This window comes from Pristiophorus japonicus, chromosome 11 (genome assembly GCF_044704955.1).
Source record: "Pristiophorus japonicus isolate sPriJap1 chromosome 11, sPriJap1.hap1, whole genome shotgun sequence".
In the NCBI taxonomy this organism is placed as follows: domain Eukaryota; kingdom Metazoa; phylum Chordata; class Chondrichthyes; family Pristiophoridae; genus Pristiophorus; species Pristiophorus japonicus.
In genome coordinates, this window is record NC_091987.1 from 64,710,774 (window position 1) to 64,734,374 (window position 23,601).

A 23,601-nucleotide genomic window follows, 5' to 3' on the forward strand; every position below is an offset into this window, starting at 1 on the left:
TTCTCTCCATTCTTTTCATATGCTTATTGGAAGTGATGCAAAGTATCCCAATGGTACTCCATAAAAGTGTAGTTTGTAACCTCAACAGCTTTGGCTGTGTAGTTGTTAATACTAAGAAGAAGAAGAAAAGTATTAAGTGACCTTTCAACTCATCTGGATTAGAATTGGAATGAAACTAGTCTTCAATGATTTAGGAAAATTCAAGTGATCATTAAAAATATGTTAACTATCATCCTTTTTACTAAGGGCTTGTGTGGTGGATTCCATGACATAAACTTTTAAATTATTTAGAAAATAGTATATGAACCACAACAGAACTTCAAACCATTAAGGGGAGCTAAGTCAATCTAAAGTACTGCCTACTGCAAACCTGAATTGAAGTGGAGCGTATGCTTCATGAGTGCTTAATGTAGAACATTAAGCACAAATGTTAAATTAAGCATAATAAAGTAATGTTTTTTTTGCAAGAAATGCTGTTGTAACCAGAATTCTAGCAATCTGATTTGAGCACAACCAACTTTGAATCATAATCCTGAAACCTATACCATGAGGGCATTTTAAACTTTGCATATTTATTCTCAATTAAAATCTATTTTTCAATTGTATGAATTTTAAAGTTGATCCACATTTCTGCTTTAAATAAAAGATTCACAAACAATTCAGTAGGGTGAACACATTAATAACTGGGGTAAATTTATAAACAAGTGGCACATATCTTACCTATGTCCTGGTCCTGACCTAAACCTTGAAGATGGAATTAAAATAGGATCGTCATCACTGTCATCAGTTTCCCGATTGGCAGATGTTCTAGTAGACTCGTCCTGATTACTCAATCTTACTGGTTCCGATTGCTGCGTGGATTCAGTCATTCTGTTGCAGCTCTCATTACTTTCTGTACTTTGGCAAGATGCTTCTTCTTGCTGCTGTAAGCTTCCCCCATCTAAACCTGCTGGGGCAGACTGGCAGCTATAATCAATTACATTGTCCCTGCTCTCTTTCATTGTACTTTCTTCTTTATTGGTTTCATCTACCTCCACATGTCTCACTTTGCATACTCGTTTACCTGACTGTTCAGATGATTCAGTTGTCGAAACATCTACAAGAAAACAAATATGGCATAGTAATGAATCAAAATAGACTTTGGTTTCAAATTCAAGTTCAAAGGGTCAATTCATGAAATAAGCTAAACCTGAAGTTCAATGGAAAATTTTCAGTTGCATTTTAAGGATCACATGAAGCTTCCGATTCTCTCCATAAATCCAAGGGATAATTACCAATCAAAATCACAGACAGCTGCCCACAAAGATCGAGCGATCTCCGTGGCATGAATTTCAGCTCTCCCGACCTTTGTTTCATTCTGGTGCCAAATCAAGTGAATTTCCAGTGTCCAGCAACAGTGATGTCATCAAACAGGCTAAGCAGCCAATCATATTGAACAATTCTCACAGACAGCAAAGCAGGAAGTAAAATGCACAGATTCAAAATTACTTAACAAATTTTACAGAGAGCAAAATAAAAATTAGGACATTCACACAGGATTAAGATAGATGCTGAAATACCAAACAAACTCAAAATAATATATATTATTAAAAAACCATGTAATTCTTAATCATATTAATGGAAAAATGGATAAAATTCGTTTATCAGGGTCAGAACGATTGTTTAGCACTCAATATGCTGCTAAAACTCCAGTTACACCTCTTTCAATAAGGCTTAACTTTTTTTTTTGGGGGGGGGGGGGACGGGGCAGTGTTGGATGGTTTAACAGCGATATTCCAGCGTAAGAGAGGAAGTTCTCATCCTTCAGTTTGATTTCAATTGATTGCCAGCTCTGGGGAGTTCCACGGCGAATGCTGTGGCCGAGCAAAGAATAACTGACTGCAACTTCTGGATTTCCACGTTTATCTCCACATGCGCTAAATCGTGAAGTTGCTGCCAGTTTCACTGAGATAATGACGACGAATGCTGACAGTTTCGCTGTCATTACCATTGCAAAATCCAGGCCACTGCAAAAGTAGATCAAATAGAAATACAAGTTGAAGACCATGGGCAGCTGGTGGATCAGAAAGACACACCACTACCACACTCTCCACTGGACTATTGGTATTTGAACATATTATCTGTCAAGAACTGAATGGATCTCACCAGCCCTACTAACTTACTAGATCCATTAAAAAACTGTTTAATTCTATTTCATTGTGGTTCCAGCCACATTCTGCAGTTACTTGCTTGCTAGCTTCCATTATAAACACAGAAGTCTAAAGTACGAGGCTCTTGTATAATGAAAGGAATAATTCAATAAAAATTGACTGGGTGAGAAAGCAGGGACTGAATCTAGCCTAAACTGATGGGATTACAGTTTATTTTTCCTAATGTCTGTTAAGATTCCCAAGTTCTATGAATTCAATTTGCCTTAACATGGCTCCAAATGGGCATACGCAGACAACAAAATTGACCATAACCTAGCACTCTGCAGTCTCACTCACAGAGGCCACAAGATGGCTAATGCAGAAATAGAGGTCACATCCGTACAATGAAAGAGTAGGGATTGTAGCACACAACAAGAAGGACTTTACCTTGGATTTATCCGATGCTATATCTGACCTAGAAATGCGTGATAGAAGCAACGAGTGTTAAAAGTGTAAAATAATTTAATCTTCAGCACTGCAGGGAGGATGAAGGGCGGGAAAAAGAGTGGGAGAGCTATAGTGATAGGGGACTCTATTGTAAGGGAAATAGATAGGAGTTTCTGCGACCGTAACCGAGACTCCAGGATGGTATGTTGCCTCCCTGGTGCAAGGGTCAAGGATGTCTCGGAGCGGCTGCAGAGCATTCTGGAGAGGAAGGGTGAACAGCCAGTTGTCGTGGCACATGTAGGTACCAATGATATAGGTAAGAAGCTGGAAGAGGTCCTAAAAGCTGAATTTAGGGAGCTAGGAGTTAAATTAAAAAGTAGGACCTCAAAGGTAGTAATCTCTGGATTGCTACCAGTGCCACATGCTAATCAGAGTAGAGGTAGCAGGATAGTTAGAATAAATACGTGGCTTGAGCAGTTGTGCAAGAGGGAGTGATTCAAATTCCTGGGACACTGGAACCAGTTCTGGGGGAAGTGGGACCTGTACAAAAGGGACGGTCTGCACTTGGGCAGGACTGGAACTGATGTCCTAGAGGTAACATTTGCTAATGCAGTTCAGGAGTGTTTAAACTAATATGGCAGGGGGATGGGAACCTATGCAGCGAGACAGGGCAAAGTAATATGGAGTCAGAAACAGATGGTAGAAAGGTAAAAAGCAATAGTGGAAGGCCGAGTAAACAAAGGCAAGAAACAAAAAGGGCTACACTACATCATAATTCTAAAAGGACAAAGGGTGTTAAAAAAACAAGCCTGAAGGCTTTGTGTCGTAATGCAAGGAGTATCCGTAATAAGGTGGATGAATTAACTGTGCAAATAGATGTTAACAAATATGATGTGATTGGGATTACAGAGACGTGGCTCCAGGATGATCAGGGCTGGGAACTCAACATCCAAGGGTATTCAACATTCAGGAAGGATAGAATAAAAGGAAAAGGAGGTGGGGTAGCACTGCTGGTTAAAGAGGAGATTAATGCAATAGTCAGGAAGGACATTAGCTTGGATGATGTGGAATCTATATGGGTAGAGCTGCAGAACACCAAAGGGCAAAAAACGTTAGTGGGAGTTGTGTACAGACCTCCAAATAGTAGCAGTGATGTTGAGGAGGGCATCAAACAGGAAATTAGGGGTGCATGCAATAAAGATGCAGCAGTTATCATGGGTGACTTTAATATGCATATAGATTGGGCTAGCCAAACTGGAAGCAATACGGTGGAGGAGGATTTCCTGGAGTGCATAAGGGATGGTTTTCTAGACCAATATGTCGAGGAACCAACTAGGGGGCAGGCCATCTTAGACTGGGTGTTGTGTAATGAGAGAGGATTAATTAGCAATCTCGTTGTGCGAGGCCCCTTGGGGAACAGTGACCATAATATGGTGGAATTCTACATTAGGATTTAAAGAAGGGTAACTTTGAAGGTATGAGGCGTGAATTGGCTAGGATAGATTGGCGAATGATACTTAAGGGGTTGACAGTGGATGGACAATGGCAGACATTTAGAGACCGCATGGATGAACGACAACAATTGTATATCCCTGTTTGGCGTAAAAATAAAAAAGGGAAGGTCGCTCAACCGTGGCTATCAAGGGAAATCAGGGATAGTATTAAAGCCAAGGAAGTGGCATACAAATTGGCCAGAAATAGCAGCGAACCCGGGGACTGGGAGAAATTTAGAACTCAGCAGAGGAGGATAAAGGGTTTGATTAGGGCAGGGTAAATAGAATACGAGAGGAAGCTTGCAGGGAACATTAAGACGGACTGCAAAAGCTTCTATAGATATGTAAAGAGAAAAAGGTTAGTAAAGACAAATGTAGGTCCCCTGCAGTCAAAATCAGGGGAAGTCATAACTGGGAACAAAGAAATGGCAGACCAATTGAACGAGTACTTTGGTTCGGTATTCACTAAGGAGGACACAAACAACCTTCCGGATATAAAAGGGGTCAGAGGGTCTAGTAAGGAGGAGGAACTGAGGGAAATCCTTATTAGTCGGGAAATTGTGTTGGGGAAATTGATGGGATTGAAGGCCGATAAATCCCCAGGGCCTGATGGACTGCATCCCAGAGTACTTAAGGAGGTGGCCTTGGAAATAGCGGATGCATTGACAGTCATTTCCCAACATTCCATAGACTCTGGATCAGTTCCTATCGAGTGGAGGGTAGCCAATGTAACACCACTTTTAAAAAAAGGAGGGAGAGAGAAAACAGGGAATTATAGACCAGTCAGCCTGACATCGGTAGTGGGTAAAATGATGGAATCAATTATTAAGGATGTCATAGCAGTGCATTTGGAAAGAGGTGACATGATAGTCCAAGTCAGCATGGATTTGTGAAAGGGAAATCATGCTTGACAAATCTTCTGGAATTTTTTGAGGATGTTTCCAGTAGAGTGGACAACGGAGAGCCAGTTGATGTGGTATATTTGGACTTTCAGAAGGCTTTCGACAAGGTCCCACACAAGAGATTAATGTGCAAAGTTAAAGCACATGGGATTGGGGGTAGTGTGCTGACATGGATTGAGAACTGGTTGTCAGACAGGAAGCAAAGAGTAGGAGTAAATGGGGACTTTTTAGAATGGCAGGCAGTGACTAGTGGGGTACCGCAAGGTTCTGTGCTGGGGCCCCAGCTGTTTACACTGTACATTAATGATTTAGACGAGGGGATTAAATGTAGTATCTCCAAATTTGCGGATGACACTAAGTTGGGTGGCAGTGTGAGCTGCGAGGAGGATGCTATGAGACTGCAGAGCGACTTGGATAGGTTAGGTGAGTGGGCAAATGCATGGCAGATGAAGTATAATGTGGATAAATGTGAGGTTATCCACTTTGGTGGTAAAAACAGAGAGACAGACTATTATCTGAACGGTGACAGATTAGGAAAAGGGGAGGTGCAACGAGACCTGTGTGTCATGGTACATCAGTCATTGAAGATTGGCATGCAGGTCCAGCAGGCGGTTAAGAAAGCAAATGGCATGTTGGCCTTCATAGCGAGGGGATTTGAGTACAGGGGCAGGGAGGTGTTACTACAGTTGTACAGGGCCTTGGTGAGGCCACACCTGGAGTATTGTGTACAGTTTTGGTCTCCTAACTTGAGGAAGGATGTTCATGCTATTGAGGGAGTGCAGCGAAGGTTCACCAGACTGATTCCCAGGATGGCGGGACTGACATATCAAGAAAGACTGGATCAACTGGGCTTGTATTCACTGGAGTTCAGAAGAATGAGAGGGGATCTCATAGAAACGTTTAAAATTCTGATGGGTTTAGACAGGTTAGATGCAGGAAGAATGTTCCCAATGTTGGGGAAGTCCAGAACCAGGGGTCACAGTCTAAGGATAAGGGGTAAGCCATTTAGGACCGAGATGAGGAGAAACTTCTTCACCCAGAGAGTGGTGAACCTGTGGAATTCTCTACCACAGAAAGTTGTTGAGGCCAATTCACTAAATATATTCAAAAAGGAGTTAGATGTAGTCCTTAGTCCTTACTACTCGGGGGATCAAGGGGTATGGCGAGAAAGCAGGAATGGGGTACTGAAGTTGCATGTTCAGCCATGAACTCATTGAATGGCGGTGCCGACTCAAAGGGCTGAATGGCCTACTCCAGCACCTATTTTCTATGTTTCTATGTTTCTATGATGAGCAAACTGACAACAGCACCGTAGTACAGAGGCCATTCAAGTGGGGGGAGTAAAAATAAATGTTGTACTGGTAGGGGACAGAATCATTAGGGGGATATTGTTCTCTGCAGCCGAGAGCGTGGGTCCCGAAGACTGTGTTGCATACTCGGTGCCAGGGCTAAGGACATTTCCTTTGGGCTGGAGAGGAACTTGGAATGGGAGGGGGAAGATCCAGTTGTCGTGGTCCACGTGGGTACCAACGACATAGGTAAGGCAAACAAAGAGGTTCTGCTGAGGGATTATAAGCAGCTAGGGGCCAAATTAAAATACAGAACTAGAAAAGTAATAATCTCTGGATTACTGCCTGAGCCATGAGCAAATTTGCATAGGGTAAATAAGATTCGAGAGTTAAACACGTAGCTTAAAGACTGGTATGGGAGAAATGGGTTTTGGTTCGTGGGACACTGACATCAGTACTGGGGTAAGAGGGAGCTGTTCCGTTGGGATGGGCCTCACTTAGACCGTGGAACTAGATTTCTGGCAAATTGAATAACTAGGGCTGTAGAGAGGGCTTTAAACGAATTAGTGGGGGGGGGGGGGGTGAGCGGAAATTTTAAAAATCAAAGCATAAGGAGAAGGCACTATGGCAGGGTAGCACCGGGGGAAATGAAAACCAGAGCGTGACAGGAAGGGACAGAATGTATAAACATAAAAAAGTGTATCAGAAAGTGCGGTCAAAGCAGGAAAAAATGTGAAAAACCCAAATTTAAAAGCTCTTTATCTGAATGCACACAGCATTCGTAACAAAACAGTTGAGCTAACAGCACAAATAGATACAAATGGGTATGATCTGATAGCCATTACAGAGACGTGGTTGCAAGGTGACCAAAGCTGGGAACTAAATATTCAGGGGTATTTGACAATTCGGAAGGACAGACAGAAAGGAAAAGGAGGTGGGGTAGCTCTGTTAATAAAGGATGAGATCAGTGCAGTCGTGAGAAATGATATTGGCTCAAAAGATCAAGATGTTGAATCAGTTTGGGTCATGATAAGGAATAATAAGGGGAAAAAGTCGCTGGTGGGCATAGACTATAGGCCCCCTAACAGTAGCTACACTGTTGGACGGAGTATAAATCAAGAAATAATGGAAGCTTGTAAAAAAGGAACGGCAATAGTCATAGGCGATTTTAACCTTCATATTGATTGGACAAAGCAAATTGGCCAGGGTAGCCTTGAGGAAGAGTTCACAGAGTGTATCCGGGATAGTTTCCTTGAACAGTATGTTGCGGAACCAACCAGAGAGCAGACTATCTTAGATCCGGTACTGTGTAATGAGACAGGATTAATAAACGATCTCCGAGTAAAGGATCTTCTAGGAATGAGTGAACATAGCATGGTTGAATTTCAAATTCAGTTGGAGGGTGAGAAAATTGGATCTCAAACCAGTGTCCCAAGCTTAAACAAAGGAGACTACCAAAGTATGAAGGCAGAGTTGGCTAAAGTGGACTGGGAAAAGCAATGTGTGAGGAGGACACAAAAAATCTGCAAAAGGACATAGACAGGCTAAGTGAATGGGCAAAAATTTGGCAGATGGAGTATAATGTTGGCAAGTGTGAGATCATGCACTTTGGCAGAAAAAAAATCAAAGAGCAAGTTATTATTTAAATGGAGAAAGATTGCAAAGTGCTGCAGTACAGCAGGACTTGGAGGTACTTGTGCATGAAACACAAAAGGTACAGCAAGTGATCAGGAAGGCCAATGGAATCTTGGCCTTTATTGCAAAGGGGATGGAGTATAAAAGCAGGGAAGTCTTGCTTAGTAATACCTGGAATACTGCATGCAGTTTTGGTTTCCATATTTACGAAAGGATATACTTGCTTTGGAGGCAATTCAGAGAAGGTTCACTAGGTTGATTCCGGAAATGAGGGGGTTGATTTATGAGTAAAGGTTGAGGAGGTTGAGCCTCTACTCATTGGAATTCAGTCGAATGAGAGGTGATCTTATCGAAATGTATAAGATTATGAGGGGGCTTGACAAGGTGAATGCAGAGAGGATGTTTCCACTGATAGGGGAGACTAGGACTAGGGGGCATAATCTTAGAATAAGGGGCCGCCCATTTAAAACTGAGACGAGGAGAAATTTCTTCTCTCAGATGGTTGTAAATCTATGGAATTCGCTGCCTCAGAGAGCTGTGGAAGCTGGGACATTGAATAAATTTGAGAGAGAGATAAGACAGTTTCTCAACTGATAAGGGAATAAGGGGTTACGAGGAGTGGGCAGGGAAGTGGATCAGCCATGATTGTATTAAATGGCGGAGCAGGCTCGAGGGACCGTAGGGCCTACTCCTGCTCCTATTTCTTATGGTCTTATGTAAAATAGATTAAAGTGTGGGACAGTGGCAGACACTTAAGGAGATATTTCATAACTATCAACAAAAATATATTCCAATGAGATGGAAAGTCTGTAGGAGAAGAGATAACCATCAAATTGAAAACAAGGGAATACAAAGTGGCCAAGACTCGTGGGAGGCTAGAGGATTGTGAACATTTAAAATCCAGCAAAGAACGACAAAAAAATAATAAAGAGAGGGAAAATAGATGATGAAAGCAAACTAGCACAAAATATAAAAACAGTAAGAGTTTCTACAGGTCATCATCATCATAGGCAGTCCCTCGGAATCGAGGAAGACTTGCTTCCACTCTTAACATGAGTTCTTAGGTGGCTGTAAAATCCAATACGAGAACCACAGTCTCTGTCATAGGTGGGACAGATAGTAGTTGTGGGAAAGGGTGGGTGGGACAGATTTGTCGCACGCTCTTTCCGCTACCTGCGCTTGATTTCTGCATGCTCTCGGTGATGAGACTAGAGGTGCGCAGTGCCCTCCCGGATGCACTTCCTCCATTTAGGGCGGTCTGTGGCCAGGGACTCCCAGGTGTCAGTGGTAATGTTGCACTTTATCAGGGCGACTTTGAGGGTGTCCTTGTAACGTTTCATCTGCCCACCTTTGGCTCGTTTGCCGTGAAGGAGTTCCAAGTAGAGCGCTTTCTTTGGGAGTCTCGTGACTGGCATGCGAACAATGTGGCCTGCCCAGTGGAGCTGATCAAGTGTGGTCAGTGCATCAATGCTGGGGATGTTGGCCTGGTCGAGGACGCTAATGTTGGTGCGTCTGCCCTCCCAGGGGATTTGTAGGATCTTGCAGAGACATTGTTGGTGGTATTTCTCCAGTGACTTAAGATGTCTACTGTACATGGTCCATGTCTCTAAGCCAGTAGTTATTACTACAGTCCTGTAGACCATGAGCTTGGTGGTAGATTTGAGGGCCTGGTCTTCAAACACTCCTTTCCTCAGGTGACCAAAGGCTGCACTGGCGCACTGGAGGCGGGTGTTGAATCTCGTCGTCAACGTCTGCTCTTGTTGATAAGAGGCTCCCGATGTATGGGAAACAGTCCACATTGTCGAGAGCCGCGCCATGGATCTTGATGATTGGGGGGCAGTGCTGTGCGGCGAGTCTTACGGATGTTTAGTGTAAGGCCCATGCTTTCGTACGCCTCAGTAAATACGTCGACTATGTCCTGGAGTTCAGCCTCTGTATGTGCGCAGACACAGGTGTTGTCTGTGTACTGTAGCTCGACGACAGAGGTTGGGGTGGTCTTAGACGATGAAGGTTGAACAGGTTTCCAGTGGTTCTGTAGTTTAGTTCTACTTCAACGGGGAGCTTATTGACTGTGCGGTGGAGCATGGTAGCGAGAAAGATTGAAAAGAGGGTTGGGGCGATGACGCAGCCCTGTTTGACCCCAGTCCGGACGTGGATTGGGTCTGTAATGGATCCATTGGTAAGGATTACGGCCTGCATGTCGTCATGGAGCAGGTGGAGGATGGTGCCGAACTTTTGGGGGCATCCGAAATGGAGGAGCACGCTCCATAGACCCTTGCGGTTGACAGTGTCAAAGGCCTTTGTAAGGTCGAAGAAGGCCATGTATAAGGGCTGGTGCTGTTCCCTGAATTTTTCCTGCAGTTGTCGCGCTGCAAAAATCATGTCCGTTGTGCCCCGTAGGGGACGAAATCCGCACAGTGAGTTCGGGAAGAGTACCTCAGCCACAGCGAGAAGACGGTTGAGGAGGACTCTAGCGATGATTTTCCCAGTGGCTGATAACAGGGAGATTCCTCTGTAGTTGCCGCAGTCGGACTTGTCCCCTTTTTTAAAGATGGTCATGATCACTGCATCTCTGAAATCTACCGGCATGCTCTCCTTCCTCCAGATGAGAGATGAGGTCATGTATTCGCGCCAACAGTGTCTCTCCGGCATACTTCAGTGCCTCAGTGGGGATTCCATCCGCTCCTGTAGCCTTGTTGTTCTTAAGCTGTCTTATGGCTTTTTCTACCTCGTGCAGTGTTGGGGTTTTACTGAGGTGGTGGCGGTTGCATACTGCAGGATGGAGTCGAGAACACTCGAGTCAAAGGCAGAGTCTCAATTGAGGAGATCTTCGAAGTGCTCCTTCCAGCGGGCCCCGACTGCCTCGGTATCCTTGATGAGTGTTTCCCCATTCTTGGCCAGCAGTGGGGTGGGGCCTTGGGTGTTTGGGCTGTAGGTGGTCTTGACTGCGATGAAGAATCCTCGTACATCATGGCTGTCGGCCAGCTGCTGCATCTCCTGTGCTTTCTCCATCCACAGGTTCTTTAGGTCCCGGGTTTTTTGTTGGACCTCAGCCTTAAGCCGTCTGTAATGCTGCTTTGCTGTTCCCGGGTTGGTTTGTTGTTTAAGGCTCAGAAAGGCCCTGTGCTTGCGATCTATTAGCTCTTGGATCTCCTGATCATTCTCATCAAACCAGTCCTGGTGTTTCCTGGTTGCGTGATCGAGCGTCTCTTTGCAGGCACTGGTTATGGAGGCCTGGCGGGCAGACCAAGCGCTGTGGGCATTCTGCGTCTCGGGGTCATCAAGGCATGCCAGGTTAGCTGTGAGGTGCTGACAATACAGGGCTCTCTTAGCTGGGTCTTTAAGTGCCCCGACATTGACTTTTTTGTGGCACTGCTTCTGCTGTCCCCTCTGTTTTGGGGCTATGTTGGATGTCAATGATGGATCAGATTAGGTGGTGGTCCGTCCAGCAGTCATCAGCTCCTGTCATGGCGCGGGTGAGGCGCCACATCCTTATGATCCCTGGCTCGGACGATGACGTAGTCGAGCAGGTGCCAGTGTTGGGAGCGAGGGTGTCACCACGATGCCTTGTATTTGTCCCTCTGGCAGACCAAAGTGTTGGTGATGACAAGTTCATGGTCTAGACATTTTGTCAGGAGTACGGTACCACTGGAGTTGGCTTTCCCTACCCCCTCTCTGCCTATCAGGCTTCCCCAGAGGGCTGTGTCCTTGCCGACCCTAGCGTTGAAGTCACCGAGGAGGATCAATTTGTCATTCACGGGAACGCGGGACAGGGATTTTTCGAAGTTGGAGTAAAACCCTCTTTGGTCTCATCAGTCACAACGAGTGTTGGGGCATATGCAATGACGACTGTGATGCATTGATTCCGGGATAGGGTGAGTCGAAGATTCATGAGACGTTTGTTAACCACGCAGGGGGAATCTTTGAGGCGGTCGACCAGCTCGTTTTTGATGGCGAAACCGACTCCGTGGAGGCGTGGAGTACATAAAAAGGAAAAGAGTGGCTAAAGTAAATGTTGGTCCCTCAGAGGATGAGACTGGGGAATTAATAATGGGGAACAGGGAAATGGCAGAGACTTTGAACAAATATTTTGTATCGGTCTTCACGGTAGAAGACACTAAAAACATCCCAATAGTGGATAATCAAGGGGCTATAGTGAGGGAGAAACGTAATACAATCAACTATGACTAAAGAAGTAGTACTCGGTAAAATAATGGGACTGAAAGTGGACAAGTCCTCTGGACCGGATGGCTTGCATCCTCGGGTCTTAAAAGAAGTGGCTGCAGAGATAGTGGATGCATTGGTTGTAATCTACCAAAATTCCCTGGATTCTGGAGAGGTTTCAGCGGATTGGAAAACCACAAATGTAATGCCCCTATTTAAACAAAGAGGCAGACAGAAAGCACTAAAATATAGACCAGTTAGCCTAACATCTATTGTTGGGAAAATGCTGGAGTCCATTATTAAGGAAGCAGTAGCAGGACATTTGGAAAAGCATGATTCAATCAAGCAGAGTCAGCAAAGTTTTATGAAAGGGAAATCATGTTTGATAAATTTGCTGGAGTTCTTTGAGGATGTAACGAGCAGGGTGGATAAGGAGGAACCAGTGGATGTGGTGTATTTGGATTTCCAGAAGGCATTCGATAAGGTGCCACATAAAAGGTAACTGCACAAGATAAAAGTTCACGGGGTTGAGGGTAATATACTAGCATGGATAGAGGGTTGGCTAACTAACAGAAAACAGAAAGTCGGGATAAATGGGGCATTTTCCTGTTGGCAAACAATAATGAGTGGGGTGCCGCAGGGATCAGTGCTGGGGCTTCAACTATTTACAATCTATATTAATGACTTGGATGAAGGGACCAAGTGTAATGTAGCCAAGTTTGCTGATGATTCAAAGATGGGTGGGAGAGCAAATTGTGAGGAGCACACAAAAAATCTGCAAAGGGATAAAGACAGGCTATGTGAGTGGGCAAAATTTGGCAAATGGAGTATAATGTAGGAAAATGTGAGGTTATCCACTTTGGCAGAAAAAATAGTAAATCAAATTATAATTTAAATGGAGAAAAATTGCAGAATGCTGCAGTATAGAGGGACCTGGGGGTCCTTGTGCATGAAACACAAAAAATTAGTATGGAGATACAGTAAGTAATCAGGAAGGGAAATGGAATGTTGGCCTTTATTGCAAGAGGGATGGAGTATAAAAGCAGAAGTCCTGCTACAACTGTACAGGGTATTGTTGAGGCCTCACCTAGAGCACTGCGTACATTTTTGGTCTCCGTATTTAAGGAAGGATATACTTGCATTGGAGGCTGTTCAGAGAAGGTTCACTAGGTTGATTGCGGAGATGAGGGGGTTGACTTATGAAGATAGATTGAGCCTATACTCATTGGAGTTCAGAAGAATGAGAGGTGATCTTATCGAAACATGCAAGATAATGAGGGGGCTCGACAAGGTGGATGCAGAGAGGATATTTCCACTCAAAGGAGAAACTAAAACTAGCAGGCACAGTCTCAGAATAAGGGGCCGCCCATTTAAAACTGAGATGAGGAGGAATTTCTTCTCTGAGGGTTGTAAATCTGTGGAATTCTCTACCCCAGGGAGCTGTGCAGGCTGGGTCATTGAATATATTTAAGACGGAATAGACAGATTTTTGAGCGATAAAAGAATAAAGGGTTTTGGGGAGCAGGCAGGGATGTGGAGCTGAATCCATGATCAGATCAGTCATGGCGGAGCAGGCTCAAGGGGCCAAATGGCCTACTCCTGCTCCTATTTCTTATGTTATGTTCTAATATGACTCACTGTAATGAACATAAATTCATTGAATATATAACCAAGAGCAGGTCATCAAAATCCAAAGTAGTCTTAACTTAGTAAAAGTTAAATATTTGTAAAAACCTGAGATTTGCTAATTTGCCCACAGCTCACTCTTAATAATATTACCTATGTGAGAATTACGTGTTATTTAATTTCCAGATTAAAATCTATTTTCTAATTTATCCAACTTTTAATTGAAAACTTCATCTAATTTTCAGAAAGGCAACTTGAAATAAGATTTACTGAGGAAGTTGATTTTCTAATTACAAAAGATGCAAACATAATTTCTATCTCGATCAATATAATGAATATACTCTCCGGGTTTCAGAAAGATGTCAATGAGCTATTCATTTAAGTACTGGAATAATTATTCCCCCGTTCCCCATGACTACTATATTTTCCAGTATTATTAAAGAGCAAAAAGATTGATGAAATAAATTTCAGTATATAAAGATGATTAATTCATTTATGTTGATGAGCACACTTATATATGCTTGTTGTGTGTGCACAACTTAAAATAAAATATAAGTGTTTGTGAATCAATTATATTTAGTTCTAGATAATTTATATGAAATTTTACATTCTGTCTGTAGATAAATTTACACATGTTGAAATATTTAAATTAAATGCACGACTAAAGGTATTAAGTTTACTTTTATTCCCAATCAAATTTACTAATACGCTTAATAGGCAACATGATGTAATGTATATTAAAATAAGACACACAATTTTCATTACCATAATTAAAAGAAAAAAAATACAAACTCTGGAAATCTGAAATAAAAACAAAAATTTTGGAAATTCACAGCAGTATTCTCAGTACTTGTAACATTTTGGATGTTGAACAGTTCTTGAGGAAAAATCAACATAAAAAAGGTAAATTATCCCTATTTGCTCTCCATAGAAATATTAAGGTGAGGTTTGATGATGTGTAGTAGATGTTGTGTATATGGACTTTCAAAAGGTGTTGATAAAGTGCTGCATAATAGATTTGTTAGCAAAGTTGAATGGCATGGGATTAAAGGGCTCGCTAAGAGACAGAAAACAGAGAGCAATGGTGAATGGTTGTTTTTCAGATGGGAGGGAAGTATACAGTGGTGTCTCACAGTGCTATTAGGATCATTGCTCTTTCCAAGACACCTTAATGACCTGGGACTTGGGTCTAAGGGTCACAATTTCAAAGTTTGTAGATGACACAAAACGTTAAATGTAGTAAACAGTCAGGATGATAAAAGCAAAATATAAGACAGACTGATGAAATGAGCAGGCACGTGGTCGATGAAATTTGAAGGAGAGAAGTGTGAAGTCATGTATTTTTGGAGGAAGAATGAGAGACAATATAAATTAAATGGGGGTGCAGAAACAGAGAAACCTGGGGGTTCATATACACAAATCTTGAAGGGGGCAGGAGGAACCTGGGGGGTCCTTGTGCATGAATCCCAAAAGTTACTTAACAGGTGCAGCAGGTAATCAGGAAGGCGAATGGAATGTTGGCCTTCATTGCGAGAGGGATGGAGTACAAAAGCAGGGAGGTCCTGCTGCAACTGTACAGGGTATTGGTGAGACCGCACCTAGAGTACTGCGTGCAGTTTTGGTCACCTTACTTAAGGAAGGATATACTAGCTTTGGAGGGTTTACAGAGACGATTCACTAAGCTGATTCCGGAGATGAGGGGGTTACCTTATGATGATAGATTGAGTAGACTGGGTCTTTACTCGTTGGAGTTCAGAAGGATGAGGGGTGATCTTATAGAAACATTTAAAATAATGAAAGGGATAGACAAGATAGAGGCAGAGAGGTTGTTTCCACTGGTCGGGGAGACTAGAACTAGGGGGCACAGCCTCAAAATACGGGGGAGCCAATTTAAAACCGAGTTGAGAAGGAATTTCTTCTCCCAGAGGGTTGTGAATCTGTGGAATTTTCTGCCCAGGGAAGCAGTTGAGGCTAGCTCTATGAATGTATTCAAATCACAGATAGATAGATTTTTAACCAATAAGGGAATTAAAGGTTACGGGGAGCGAGCAGGTAAGTGGAGCTGAGTCCACGGCCAGATCAGCCATGATCTTGTTGAGTGGTGGAGCAGGCTCGAGGGGCTAGATGGCCTACTCCTGTTCCTAATTCTTATGTAAGTTGACAAAGCTGTTAAAAAAGCATATGGGATCCTTGGCTTTATGAATAGATGCATAGAGTACAAAAGCAACAAAGTTATGCTCAACCTGTCTAAATCAATGGTTAGTCATCAACTAGAGTATTGTGTGCAATTCTGGGCACCACACTTTAAGAAGGATGTCAAGGCCTTGGAAGGGTGCAGAGGAGATTTACCAAAAGGGTAAGGGTCTTCAGTTATGCAGAGAGAGAAGCTGGGATTGTTCTCCTTAGAGCAGAGAAGGTTATGGGGAAATTTAATAAAAGTGTTCGAAATTATGAAGGTTTTGATAAGAGTAAATGAAGAGAAACTGTTTCCATTGGTGGGAGAGAACAGAAAGAAAAGAAAGACTTGCATTTATATAGTGCCTTTCATGACCTCAGGATGTCCCAAAGCACTGTACAGCCAATGGTTTGTAACCAGATGACACAGATTTAAGATAATTGGCAAAAGAATTAGAGGGCAGATGTGGAGATTTTTTTTAAACACAGCGAGTTGTGATGATCTGGAATGCACTGCCTGAAAGGGTGGTGGAATCAGTTTCAATAGTAACTTTCAAAAAGGAATTGGATATATACTTAAAAAGGAAACATTTGCAGGCCAAGGGGAAAGAGTGGGGAATGAAACTAATTGTATTGCTCTTCCAAAGAGCCAGCACAGGCACAATGGGCTAAATTACCTCCTTCTGTATTGTAAGGTTTTATGATACTAAGGTGCCTTTAAAAAAAAAAGTTTCTCACTGACTCTCTTGGGCCAAAATTCAGGGTCCATGTAAGGCCAGTTACCGCCGTTTTGCGGTGGAATCGAGTGGCCGCCGCGTTGCAGACCCAAATTCAGCTCGGGGATTTTTTTGGGCTTGTCCCCACTTCCGTTCTGCTGCTGCCGACAGCCGCAAGCCTGCCACGCACCTACATTGTAATCCATCCCAAATTTACTTTAAAAAAACCACGAGCTGCTGCACGGTGCACCCGACAGCTTCTCCTGTCTGTGTGCAGTGCGGCGGCCCTTCAAGGGGAGGGCCCACTGCTGCGGCCGCCATGTTGTTACTTTTGCAAACCGACTTCCCAATCAGCCGGCCAATTATTGCCTCGGGTTTGGCCAGGCCGCCAACTGGCATCCCCCCTTTGGTGTCAGGCCGCTGGCCCGGCCGAAACCCTCCCTGGTGGCCCGATGGACCGAGGTTTGTGAATGCCGAATGCTCTCCCCTTTAAGGGAAGGGGAGAGCGTGGTGACGCAAACCCGTCGTGACGTCATCTCCCCTCCGCTGTGGCAGTGGCGGAGACTCAGTCCCGCCCCAACTTCTGCCCCTCACTAGGACTTATTGGCGCACTTCCGCCCCCACTATGACCGACTTCCAGTCCAATGAGAAAAACATTTTAAAGTGGAGAAAAATCGCTCGGAAGGCCGCCTCATCGTACCCGGTGGTAAAGAAAGTAAAAAATCGTGGGTGCACCAGCTTTCTGGCGTGCCTGAATTTCGGCCCCTCAAACCATCGTTTGCTATCTGTATACATTATTATAAAACAAGTAACTTGGCCCAGTGAATTAGCATTAAGCTGTTCAAAAAGTAAACTGGAAGTGCTTTTTTTCCCAGTCTAAAAATTTATTTTAACTAATTAGAAGTAAGTTTTCCTCTTTTTCATACATTCTAAACATCTAACTAGATCATCCAGGAGCAACAAATCTTACTTGAATTCATCATTTCTTCAGAATGCTCTCCAGGGCTTTGTATTTGTTGGGATTCTTCCCGATTACTTTGCTTGCTTTGCATTCCAGTTCCCCTTGAAGTTGAAGCTGGACTGTTCCTAGCATTTTTAATAAAAGAAGCTGTCAAAACAGGCCAACAAACTAATATTCAGGCTAATGCAAGGAGAACTCCAACACTCACTGGGATAATTTTTCTGCAGTCTGCATTTTGCTGTATTCCATTTCTTACATAAGAACATAAGAACATAAGAATTAGAAACAGGAGTAGGCCATCTAGCCCCTCGAGCCTGCTCCGCCATTCAACAAGATCATGGCTGATCTGGCCGTGGACTTAGCTCCACTTAGCCACCCGCTCCCCATAACCCTTAATTCCCTTATTGGTTAAAAATCTATCTATCTGTGATTTGAATACATTCAATAAGCTAGCCTCAACTGCTTCCTTGGGCAGAGAATTCCACAGATTCACAACCCTCTGGGAGAAGAAATTCCTTCTCAACTCGGTTTTAAATTGGCTCCCCCGTATTTGAGGCTGTGCCCCCTAGTTCTAGTCTCCCCGACCAGTGGAAACAACCTCTCTGCCTCTATCTTGTTTATCCCTTTCATTATTTTAAATGTTTCTATAAGATCACCCCTCATCCTTCTGAACTCCAACGAGTAAAGACCCAGTCTACTCAATCTATCATCATAAGGTAACCCCCTCATCTCCGGAATCAGCCTAGTGAATCGTCTCTGTACCCCCTCCAAAGCTAGTATATCCTTCCTTAAGTAAGGTGACCAAAACTGCACACAGTACTCCAGGTGCGGCCTCACCAATACCCTGTACAGTTGCAGCAGGATCTCCCTGCTTTTGTACTCCATCCCTCTCGCAATGAAGGCCAACATTCCATTCGCCTTCCTGATTACCTGCTGCACCTGCAAACTAACTTTTGGGATTCATGCACAAGGACCCCCAGGTCCCTCTGTACCACAGCATGTTGTAATTTCTCCCCATTCAAATAATATTCCTTTTTACTGTTTTTTTTCCCCAAGGTGGATGACCTCATATTTTCCGACATTGTATTCCATCTGCCAAACCTTAGCCCATTCGCTTAAATTATCTAAATCTCTTTGCAGCATCTCTGTGTCCTCTACACAACCCGCTTTCCCACTAATCTTTGTGTCATCTGCAAATTTTGTTACAGTACACTGTCCCCCTCTTCCAGGTCATCTATGTATATTGTAAACAGTTGTGGTCCCAGCACTGATCCCTGTGGCACACCACTAACCACCGATTTCCAACCTGAAAAGGACCCATTTATCCCGACTCTCTGCTTTCTGTTAGCCAGCCAATTCTCGATCCATGCTAATATATTTCCTCTGACTCCGCGTACCTTTATCTTCTGCAGTAACCTTTTGTGTGGCACCTTATCGAATGCCTTTTGGAAATCTAAATACACCACATCCATCGGTACACCTCTATCCACCATGCTCGTTATATCCTCAAAGAATTCCAGTAAATTAGTTAAACATGATTTCCCCTTCATGAATCCATGTTGCGTCTGCTTGATTGCACTATTCCTATCTAGATGTCCCGCTATTTCTTCCTTAATGATAGCTTCAAGCATTTTCCCCACTACAGATGTTAAACTAACCGGCCTATAGTTATCTGCCTTTTGTCTGCCCCCTTTTTTTTTTTATAAACAGAGGCGTTACATTAGCTGCTTTCCAATCCGCTGGTACCTCCCCAGAGTCCAGAGAATTTTGGTACATTATAACAAATGCATCTGCTATAACTTCCGCCATCTCTTTTAATACCCTGGGATGCATTTCATCAGGACCAGGGGACTTGTCTACCTTGAGTCCCATTAGCCTGTCCAGCACTACCTCCCTAGTGATAGTGACTGTCTCAAGGTCCTGCCTTCCCACATTCCTGTGACCAGCAATTTGTGGCATGGTTTTTGTGTCTTCCACTGTGAAGACCGAAGCAAAATAATTGTTTACGGTCTCAGCCATTTCCACATTTCCCATTATTAAATCCCCCTTCTCATCTTCTAAGGGACCAACATTTACTTTAGTCACTCTCTTCCGTTTTATATATCTGTAAAAGCTTTTATTATCTGTTTTTATGTTTTGCGCAAGTTTACTTTCATAATCTATCTTTCCTTTCTTTATTGCTTTCTTAGTCATTCTTTGCTGTCGTTTAAAATTTCCCACTAACCTTGGCCACCTTACATGCATTGGTTTTTAATTTGATACTCTCCTTTATTTCCTTGGTTCTCCACGGCTGGTTATCCCTTCTCTTACCGCCCTTCTTTTTCACTGGAATATATTTTTGTTGAGCACTATGAAAGAGCTCCTTAAAAGTTCTCCACTGTTCCTCAATTGTGCCACCGTTTAGTCTGTGTTCCCAGTCTACTTTAGCTAACTCTGCCCTCATCCCACTGTAGTCCCCTTTGTTTAAGCATAGTACGCTCGTTTGAGACACTACTTCCTCACCCTCAATCTGTATTACAAATTCAACCAAAATGTGATCACTCCTTCCGAGAGGATCTTTTACTAGGATATTGTTTATTATTCCTGTCTCATTACACAGGACCAGATCTAAAATAGCTTGCTCCCTTGTAGGTTCTGTAACATACTGTTCTAAGAAACAATCCCGTATGCATTCTATGAATTCCTCCTCCAGGCTACCCCGTGCGATTTGATTTGACCAATCGATATGTAGGTTAAAATCCCCCATGATTACTGCCATTCCTTTTTCACATGCCTCCATTATTCCCTTGATTATTGTCCGCCCCACCGTGAAGTTATTATTTGGGGGCCTATAAACTACGCCCACCAGTGACTTTTTCCCCTTACTATCTCTAATCTCCACCCACAATGATTCAACATTTTGTTCATTAGAGCCAATATCATCTCTCACAACTGCCCTGATATCATCCTTTATTAACAGAGCTACCCCACCTCCTTTCCCTTCTTGTCTATCCTTCCGAATTGTCAGATACCCCTGTATGTTTAATTCCCAGTCTTGGCCACCCTGCAACCACGTTTCTGTAATGGCCACCAAATCATAGAGTTTACAGTTTGTGAAACATCGACACCAGTAGAAAGTAACAAAATGTTAGGTATATTCTACAGAGAATATCAATGCATAATAAACCTCCAGACCTTTAAAATACCACACCGATATCCTGAAAGTTCTGGCTGCTGCTATGAGAAACTAATCAAAACACTTAAAAATTATACAGGTGGACACTCCCCTCCGAAATAAATGTTTGCCTCAGCAATGGCACAAATTAAGTAACTGATCACTGAACAACAGACACATCTGAAATGTTTTGGCAACAATTTATGCCCTTAACAAGGTGCAAAGCTTCTATTTGGGCACATTTCAAGAAGCAACAGTAGATTTTCAGCCGGGAGTAATTTTTTAAAAATACATAAATTTATTAATTTTCTATAACTACTATACTCCTGCACTTATTTTCTATGTTTTCTATGTTTCTAACTAACAGCATCTCTAAATGCAGTTTAGGGTGACACAACAACTGCAAGGTGAACATCTAAACAGCCATTGAGAACACTTGTGCAACTGCCATTTTTGGACATTAAACAAGTCGATGAAAAAAGGTATACAATGTGATAGGCATTAACATAAAAACGGTTTCGAGATCAGCAAACTGCTAACAGGATTGCTGGTGAGTAATACATATGATACTTACCACTCATCAGTAAAGTCCAGCTTGATTGTGCTAGTAGTGGTTCCCTCTGTACTATAATGCAAACTAAGAACTGGCTCAGCGCCCCCTGTTCTGATGCCGGAACGATCAGCACTACTACCTGCAAAAATTAAAATTACACATGAGAATGCCTTACACATGACTGACTGCACATAATAATTACTTACTTAATTACAACAAAATTCTAATTCTTCACAGCGTGACCAAAAAAAATGTAAAAAGTCCCAGCAGCCCTTTTTTAACTGAGCCATTGGCGAATTTTATCATTTCAAAAAACCCACCAGATTAGTCTATGATTAAATTAATGAATAGATTTTAACAATTTGAACATTGAGAGTCAAAAAAAAATCAGCACAAAAATATTTCAGGAATCAAATCAGAAAAGAGAACAGTCAAGAACTCCCCCCCTCCCTGTCACAAACTGAAAACTATTTATAAGGAAAAAGTCTCAAAACTGTTAAGATACAAATATTTAACTACTCATTCAAAATAAATTGCTACTTGAACAAAAAATCTATTTGTGAATCCAGGCTTTATTTTGTGCAGGTTTCTCAATAGTATTCTCTTGTGCATAAGGAAAAGATGTGAAACTAACGTAATTGAAGCACTGAAATATGGAAACATATGATATGGTGTATATGGTGTGTTAATGCAAATACTTTCAGTTGAGTTTAAATCTTCACTGAAATATTTGTTGGTTACTGAAGTGAGATGTTCCCTGGAACATTGCACAAGTATTTTTACACGATTTGCAAAAGGAATTCAAGATCATCATTGTAGGTGCTAATGAATTTACTACAATATAAAAGTTAATTTCAATGTTTGGTGCATCCTTTCCAAGATTTGCGACCGCTAGGAAGCAGCAAACTGGCAGCCCTTTTACATGGTTAGAAGATAGCGGAAAAGTTTTAATTTTAAAATATGAAAGTTTAAAAGAAATAAAAATTCATTCATACTTGGCCAGGCTCTTGTCCATTGTTAACTGGGCTGGAGGCTTCTATCAAGCCTGTATTTACAATGGAAGCTAAATACTTCTAAGATAATCGATATAGACATTATTCCTAAAAGCCTTTTTTCTACAGCCAGCAGCATAGAATCATAGAATGATACAGCACAGGAGGAGGAAATTTGGCCCATCATGCCTGTGCCGGCTGTTTTAAGAGCTATCCAATTAGTCCCATTCCCTTGCTCTTTCTCCATAGCTCTATTTTCCTTTTGAAAGTTATTACTGAATCTGCTTCCAGCAACCTTTCAGGCAGTGCATTCCAGATCACAACTTTCTGCGTAAAAAAAATTCTCATCTCACCTCTTTGTCAAATTACCTTAAAATTATCTCTCTTGCCATAGAAATTCAAAGAAAGGAAGGAAAGGGGAGAAGGAAACACTGATTGCTTCTCATAACATGTGCTGTGGAAAGGGGTGGGGGAAGAAAGAGGAGCTGTTGTATATTTGACATTGTAGAAGATTTATAACTACCCAGTCATGAAGACACCAGTCATGGTTAAAACACAAGCTTGATGAATATCAAATAAAACATATTTTTAGGTTAATGATTTAATGGCCCCGATACGGGGGTGTGATTTCGGTGGGAGGAGGGAGGAGTTATGGTCGGGAAACCTGGAAGTGCGGATCTCCCCGAAGGCCATGGAATTTTAACTGCACAGAAATGTGATTTTTTTTTTTACCCAGGATCCCTGCCTGAAAAGCCATCTTGATGGACAGGCTTGGCAGCCAGTCAGGTGAGGAAAGGCCACAGCCATGGAGTAGGTAAGTTTAATGGTGGTAGGGAATGGGGTAAGTTGGGGTTGTGGGTAGAAGGGTAGAACGTGGTTGGAGGGGGAGGGGGAGGGAGTGATTGCAGGGGGGGTCAGGGAAGCTGACAGATTGTGGAAGGGTCGGAGGGGGGGGGGGGGAAAGAGATCTGCAGTTTGTAGGTAATGGGGGGTATGTACAGGGTAAGCTTGTTGGGCTTGGAGGAAAAACTCCTGCTCCTCCTGGACCACAAGCAGTGTTGGAAAGGCACTTCCCCTTATGGATCCAGCCCTTCTAGCCTCCTTTTACTTGCAGGTTTTCCCAAGGCTTGGGAAAACTGGCCAACATGGGTTAAACTGAAGGCATTCAGCCTCTTTAAAAGGTTTCAATGACCAACCCGCCTCCCAAGAGCGGTCTGGTCACCTGCTCCTTGTCCTGCCTCCGTTAAAGCTGGAAGTGGGAGGGTTGGGTCGATGTTAGAAATTTGTAACATTTTTCTTTCCATTCGACTCAAACCCACTGAGTTTGGGGGTTAAAATTACCCCCAATGTTTCTGCATGTGCAGG

General features: G+C 42.9%; 1 protein-coding gene across 6 annotated transcripts in view; it reads right to left on the minus strand.

Annotated features, from left to right (window-relative positions):
• The window catches only part of dcaf6 (ddb1 and cul4 associated factor 6), a 214,382-nt gene that overhangs the window by 63,992 nt on the left and 126,789 nt on the right, over window positions 1-23,601 (minus strand). For all 6 annotated transcript variants that reach the window (XM_070893462.1, XM_070893463.1, XM_070893460.1 and 3 more), the window contains 3 exons: window positions 21,266-21,383; window positions 17,547-17,662; window positions 721-1,096 (listed from right to left, as the gene is read on the minus strand). In XM_070893462.1, coding sequence (XP_070749563.1) covers window positions 721-1,096; window positions 17,547-17,662; window positions 21,266-21,383 — 610 coding nt within the window. The remainder of the gene's footprint in view (window positions 1-720; window positions 1,097-17,546; window positions 17,663-21,265; window positions 21,384-23,601) is intronic.